We start from the raw sequence: 7,394 nt of genomic DNA on the forward strand, positions 1-7,394 counted from the left end.
TCTCTGTCTCTCTCGTCTCTCTCGTCTCTGTCTTTTCAGTCAGTATTGAAATTTGCCCAGTGATGACTTAAATTACTATTTGTTAAGTTTGTATGTTTGCAGGATACAAATAATGTCCTTATTGGAATTTGTTGATATTGCAGTTAGCCTGTGGTTTCTATAATTGTTTTAAAGCCACATTTATAATTAAATTTTAGTTCTGCCTAGTAAATAAAGCAGAGAAATTAGTGTCAAAATTACTTTTCTTAAGAAAATGATGTTTATTACAAGTCACTGCAGGAATGGGAAAGTTATGCCATTTTTGCCTTCCCCTTTTCTCTATCAAAAAATGAATTGTTTTGAATAGAATTACAATAAATTAAAAAATTAAGACCCAAGGAGAGCATTTCTCAAACCTTCTGTTCAGGATTTTAATAGCTCTGACTAAGCAGGGGGATTCTATGGTGAATTAAGTTGGGGAAAGTTAAAGGGGTATTATTTATAGACCTTCCCAGAACCTTTTATGTGCTAATGTGTGTGAATCTCTTAGAATACAGATGAATAGTATTCCAAGTTCCCAAATTGTTTATTCAAGGAACTTTTTTTTCCTCTCTTTTACAAAAAAATATGTTATGAACTTAGTGGTTTTGGGAAGGTATTTTAGGTGGTGGTGATCAATAACCGTTTTCCTCATGTTCTTTTTAATTTTCATAGATACTAAAGCCAAATTAAATTTGTTAATATGAAAAAAATTTTTAAACGAAGCAATAATCTATTTTAAGGCCATACTTGATCCTACAGGTTAAATTACTTCATAATTTAAAACATTTATACAAATTAAAGCATTGATTGGCAAATAATCTAAAATTTTCATTTTAGAGAATAAAGCTTTTCTTTTTAAAAAACAGGATGAAACAAGTGAAGATGCTAACTGTCTTGCTTTGAGTGGACATGATAAAACAGAAACAAAGGTATATAATTTAGCCTTGGAATATGTACACAATTAAGAGTACAGAAGATGTGATAGAAATGTCTCTGGAATATTGTACTGTATTTTGTTGTATAGGTTATAGGAGGTTTTAGTATTGTTTTTTTTAGAGAAGTGTTTGTCCCTTTTTAATGTTAATTTGTAATACTGAAATTGAATTCCTCAAATGTTTGAGGCCCTGCTAGATGCAGGGTAATCTGGTGGACACTTAATGGAACAGAGGGATGAGTTACCTTTAAAGGAAGTTAGACTAAGCAGAGAAGATAAGCAATAAAAGCAATTAATTACATTATCAAAGAAAAATCAGTTATTGAGGATGGTGGGGGTGGTGAGAGATGTTACTTTTTGACTGCAGAAACAGCAAAGACTTCATAGAAAGAAGAGATAGTATCTGAGTCATCCTTGAAGGACAGGATGCTTGGCCCTCCAAGATGAGAAGGCCGTTTCACTGTTGGAGTGAAAATATGGTATGTTTATAGAACTGGTGTTTGGCAGAAGGTTCTGGCTAGACCTGGGTGCATGGGACCTGAAACAAGGTAGATGGAATGGAAGAGATTGGTTTAGCCAAACCGTATTAAAGTTTGAATGTCATTTTTTTCAGAAATTGAAATGTACTGGAACCTTTTAACTTTTTTCCTCTTGCTGTAGAAAAATTGGGAATCTTACCCAAATGATCTAGATTCCCATGATTGATATTTTAGCAAGTATTGTTTTGATGTGTTTATAGATGATGTCTGTGCATACATGCCAGTGCCTTTTACTTTCAAATCTTTATTCACTCTGTAAACCAAGAAAAATCTACCAGATATTATTAATGGCTGCATGGAATGCTTTCTTAAAGTAGTTACCATTTTTTTATGCAACCTGTTCTCTATTGTTAGCAGTTGTTCCTGTTACAAAAATAAAGTAGCTTTTTTTATACTGTAGTATTGGCTATTGCTAAACACCTGCTATCCATTTATGTTTATTTCATTAGGATAAATTAATTGCAGAGGAATTTACTGAAGTAAATAGCATGCTTTCTTTTAAAGCTTGATACGTATTGCTTCAGAAACACTGCACTTCTCTTCTACTCCTTACACCCTATTTTACCCTTGTCAATTTCAGAAGAGAAAATTGCTATCTCATTGTTTTATTATTATTGTTTTATAGAAATTCCAGTTTTTATGTTTTATTTTCATTTGTGTGTGTATATATGTGTGTGTGATTTTCTTTTGTGCACTGCTTTAAAAAGTTCAGAGCAGTGGAATGACATGGTTCGCCCTGTGTTTTCTGATTCTACCTAGAGCGGAATCAGTGCATTGATTATTGAGGAGGGGAGGAGAAGCCAAAAGGAAGGCGGGATGTTTTAGAGATATTGTCTACTCTTAATTAAAGGCGTGGGAGTGAGTTTTTTGCTTCTGGGTAATTTCATTTAATAATATTGAATGAGCTTTGTTTTTTTCACGTAGCTAAGAGCTTGGGTTTATATTCTGTTAATTATTGTCTGGGCAACGTTTCATAATGTGCTTCTGCGTGTCTTTAATTATTGTTTGCTTAAAATGTCCAAATTGGAGCAAGTTGGAAAGTCATGAGATACTTTGACCGTGCCTTGTAAGATTTAAGTAGGCAAATAGAAATTTCTGTGTATATGAAATTTCAGCGAGGCTTAATAGATGATTTTGTAATGTGGTTGCATCTTTCTCTTGATCCTTCCTGTCTTCTAATTTGTCTTCTTTATTAGCCACCAAACCCAATTATGTTCTTTTATTCATTTTTAAGTCTTTTTCCTTCCCCATCCTCTTTGTCTCGCAGGAACAAGTTGATACAGAGACAAGTACAACTCAATCAGAAACTGTTCAGACAGCAGCTTCTCTGTTGGCCTCTCAGGTACTAAGTGCAAAAAGCAAGGAGAGTTTTACTAATGTTGTTAAGATTAGTGTGGTATAATGAATTAAAATGAGCATATACAGAAGACTGTTAAAATTACCTTTGTGAAAGTATTTGCTAGCCTATAAATGTATTTATTGTAATTTAAAGGTAGAGCACTGGATTTGTTGGAACCGTTTTTTTGTTGGTTTGTGTGTGTGTGTGTGTGTGTGTGTGTGTGTGTGTGTGTTTTGCACTGTCAAGATGTTAACTCATCCCCTTACATATTTGATGTTGCAGATCATTTAAATCATCACTAGTCACAATATGCAGTGTTTGTATAGAGACTTTATTTATATCTGAAAGAGTGAAATTTAAATTATGACAACTAAAAATCATTCTTCATGGATTTTTTTTCCCCCCTGAGGTTAATAAGATCTTTTTATTTTTAAAATGTGTTCCTGCCTCACTTTTTACCTCTGATTTCCAGTTATTTATTTAATGTAGCCCATAGTTCTTTAAGATAATTTTTTCATTTGTTCTAGAAATTCTACTTGTGACAGTCCCTTGCATACAGTGGACACCTGAGGTCTTTTTTCATTGATCTGGGAACCTCCATTTTATTTATGAAATAATTTTCCTTGAATTTTTTCAAATTGAATATACTGCAAAGTCTAGGTCAAACTCTTCACACAAAGTAAATATTTTCTTTAACTAGATGTTACGCTGGTTAACCTCTACAAAATAATTGGGGTAACAGCTGCTACATAGTGCTGTTACTGAACTAATAGAATGATATTTTGCTGCTTTGCGGTTCAGTTATTTTAATGCGATAATTCTAAAATGTGTTGTTTTTGCTGGCAGTTAACCTATGTCATAGTCCCTACAGATAGGAATATTATGTTAACTATTCTGGAATGTTTTATCAAATAAAAATTTTTTTGGAGGGGAGTAACTAAAACATTAGGAGGTGTGCTTGATATTGATACATGGACAAACCTGCTTATCAAACTTAAACTGTCCTGTGATTGTGATTGCATGTCTTGGTTTGCCACATTACTCTCTAGGGAACTTCGTAGTTCTGTCTTACTGAGTTCATCCCTATAGTGATTAGTATCTATGGGCATTTGTTTTTTAGCTATTTTTATGAAGAAGTAGGATTTTCTTTCCAATGAAAAGATTCCTAGAGTCATTGAGAGGAAAATCACCCAGTTATAAAAGAGTCATGATGTTGATTTTAAAAAATACATTCCTATATTTGATGATAAAAGGGGAATTCTTTTTTCTGGGGAGTTGATTAATATATTGTGGTTGTGTCTAACAAAGAATCCTTTTTGTTTTGAGAGGAGATAAACTTGAAATATTTACAGATGAAATGCTAGGATCTCTGGGATTTGCTTCAGGATAATCTGAGAGCGAAGGTGGGAGGACAGTGACTTGGCTTTCATTGGACAGTTGATGAAGCTGGATAATGAATGCATGGGAATTCTTTATATAATGCCCTCTACTTTTATGTATTTTTGGAATTTTCCATAATAAAACATTTAAAAATGCATCTCTGTTTTTGAATGTTAAAGAAGGCTTGCAATTTAATTTATTTTTAACATGAAACTTCTCTAAAATTTAGAATAATTAAATTATAGCTCAGTTGTATAGATTTTATCATTTACAGGGTCAGAAAATAATAAATTTACTGATAACTACTGCTCTGTGTCTAGGGCGAACTTTAAGTATTCTCCCACACGGGGGTGCTCTAGTACCAATTAGTAGTCCAGCCATTAGCTGTTAGTGTTATAAGTAAAAATAGTTCAACATGAACTTAATAATTATATGCTAGTGATTCTTAGAGGAGTGTGTTTATAAAAGCTGTATTCGAAATTACTCAACAGTTTTCTATATATTGCTAAAATATTCCTATTTAATTACTTGAAAATTTCTACAAGTATAGAAGAAATAACTTCATAGTAAGTCATATTTGTTTGTACTCCATTTTGATAACATTTTAGAATATTTAAAGTCTTAATACTTCTTGTGATAAGGTCCCATCCATTTCTTAGGAAGTAAACCAGTGGAAAGTAGATCTCATTGTTACGTTACAGTGCTTTCAACAACGTTGTGTTCTTTGCTTTTGTTCTCAGAAAACATCCAGTACAGACCTTTCTGATATCCCTGCTCTCCCTGCAAATCCTATTCCTGTTATCAAGAATTCAATAAAACTGAGATTGAATCGGTAAAAACAACCTCAGGGGTCCATAAACAATATCTGCCAACTCAACCTGTTGTCTTCAAATGCTAAAAAAGGAGAATGGAGGGTACAAGACTAGACATGACTGAAAATGGATTTAGGTTTTTTGGTGACCTCCCGTACTGGGCTAATCAGCACTTGATCGGAAGTCCAGGTTAGTATGTGAAGCCAGGAGTACTATTATTATTGTGTTAGCAACAGTTGCATTAACTATTTCAAAAAATTACTGCCTTTAAAAAGACAAAAAAAAAAAAACTAAAAAAAAAAAAAAAACCCTCAAGTTATATTTGTATCCATAATTGACATCTGGATTGGGTTTACGTTGGATGCATTGTTTGGGAAATTTGCGATAACAAACTGGCATAAGAATTCCTTATTCTGATGATGCACTTTTATGTATTTTTTTTATTAGAAAGTAGAACTAATTTTAGATTTTCAGCTTGATGGATTTTCATTTTTTTCTGAAGAATTTCCTTTACCGTTAGTCTGCAAATCAGATACCATTGTGCAGTGATGTACTGTTGTCCTTCAAAGAAAGGATGAGAAGACATCTGGTTCCGTTTCTATGAGGTAGCTGGAACCCTTAAAACTGAAATGTCAATTCTAGGCTATATATTTAACATTGAAAGAATAATTAGGAAATACTTGGTTTTGATGGGGTCATGATTAAGAAATGATATATAGGTTTTATTTATAGAATCGTTTAGAGTGCATACAAATCAGCGATCAGGCAGCAAATATTTTTCTTTGAGCTTATTAAAAGTTCCATATTCTTTTGCCTTCAGTCTGTTGTCTTCAAAACAAAGCTTTTGCTCCTTTCCCCTTCTTTTTCTTTTCCCCTTTTTGCTTGTATGCATAAGGTAGGATTTATTTCATACACACAAAATGCCAGTATTTTCTGAAGCCATGACGTGAAACCAGTGACCCTGTGACCACATGGCACAGAACACTAAATTTTGGTCCCATGGCTGTGACTTTAGGGTGACTAAAAGTAATGCCTGTGAACATGATACCTACCTTGATGGCCGTTTGATCTCTAAATAAGAGGAATTTTGTACACTCCACAGAACTCCTGTCTATAGTAAAGTTGATTTTCAATTTTAAACATGTGGGCAAAAAGGCATTTTCTCCAAGAATTTTAAACTAATTTTTACTTTTCAACAGTTGACCAAAATTTGTCAGTAAATTTTACATGTAGGAACATTTTAAAAATCATCTCTAGCAAGCACTTGCCATCTAGTCAGCTCTCCCCTTTTTCATTTTGTTTTATCCTGTCAATAGATTAGGAACTCTTTTCTTTCAGGAAAATAAGTCCTCGTAATTACGCAGCAGAACATCCATCTTTACGGAGTATGAGGAATGCCAGATGTTGATAAACTTACTCCTTCTTAATCTGGACACAGCAGACGTAACAGTTTTCTGACGAGCATGTTTTACGAGTCCTCCGTTGTGCTCCTTCTCTCACATGTGCATTTTCCATGTTAAACTGCAATTCCTTCAGCCCTTCCCCATCCTTCTAAATTAATTTTCCAAAGTTGGAGTGTAGTCGTTCCCCCTTAGGCTAGGCATTAATTGAGGCTTTCTTTTCACCACACTTGATAACGTGTAGTATACAGTATTTCTACTTCCCACCTCTGCTCTGCAGTCACCTTGCCCTTTTCCCGCCGCCTAAGGAAAAACGATGGTCAGACGAACAGGTGAAGTGTACAAGGTGTCTGTGTGTTTTGTGTAGCTGCAGAGTTAGATTGAGATTGCCAGGCACAGATTTAGTCTTGTCATTTTGTTTACACATTGGGGGAAAAAAATTCAGTTTATTAAACGTTTCATGTAACTGCACCCAAGTTTTGCCAAGCTGGAAACTTGGACCTTTTCTGTGTAGTGACTTTTTAATTCTAGTTTTCATAACCTGGAGGTCAGACTGTTGCTTTCGCATGATGTACGTAGTGTCTCATGACTGGAGTTTGCTTTGTTTTATAGTATCTGTACTCCTTGTATTTTTCAAGAGCTATTTTGTAAACAGATGATGTATTTCTCCATTGAAAACACAATAAAAAAAAACAGCACAATTCCACAGTTGGCTGATTTCTTTTGACTAACTTTGTATTCTTTTGTTTTTTTTTCAGTGACCTAATAGGTTCTACTTGTAAGTTCATGTAGTATGGCTCTAAGTGAACATTGGCAAAAGAATTCACTGTGGTTACTTTTAGAAAAGATTTGTTTCTGGATAATTTATGCCATTAGCAGCCTAATATTAATTGATAGCTTACATAATTAGGTATTTGTTTTTCATATACTTGATCATTAGGGAGGAAAACATGAATATGTTACTATTAA

The 7,394-nt window shown here is 33.7% G+C and overlaps 1 protein-coding gene across 6 annotated transcripts in view; it reads left to right on the forward strand.

Moving 5' to 3' along the window:
• PAPOLA (poly(A) polymerase alpha) overlaps nucleotides 1–7,133 on the forward strand; it is a 64,186-nt gene extending 57,053 nt beyond the window's left edge. For 4 of the 6 annotated variants that reach the window (XM_019642463.1, XM_019642464.1, XM_019642461.1 and 1 more), the window contains exons 20-22: nucleotides 888–950; nucleotides 2,762–2,836; nucleotides 4,954–7,133. In XM_019642463.1, the coding sequence (XP_019498008.1) occupies nucleotides 888–950; nucleotides 2,762–2,836; nucleotides 4,954–5,049 (234 nt within the window). In that variant the 3' untranslated portion in view covers nucleotides 5,050–7,133. The remainder of the gene's footprint in view (nucleotides 1–887; nucleotides 951–2,761; nucleotides 2,837–4,953) is intronic. The other 2 variants (XM_019642465.1, XM_019642466.1) reach the window with 1 other exon arrangement.
• Nucleotides 7,134–7,394: the final 261 nt, after the last annotated feature.

The sequence above is a fragment of the Hipposideros armiger genome, unplaced genomic scaffold (genome assembly GCF_001890085.2).
Source record: "Hipposideros armiger isolate ML-2016 unplaced genomic scaffold, ASM189008v1 scaffold_69, whole genome shotgun sequence".
NCBI classification, from domain to species: domain Eukaryota; kingdom Metazoa; phylum Chordata; class Mammalia; order Chiroptera; family Hipposideridae; genus Hipposideros; species Hipposideros armiger.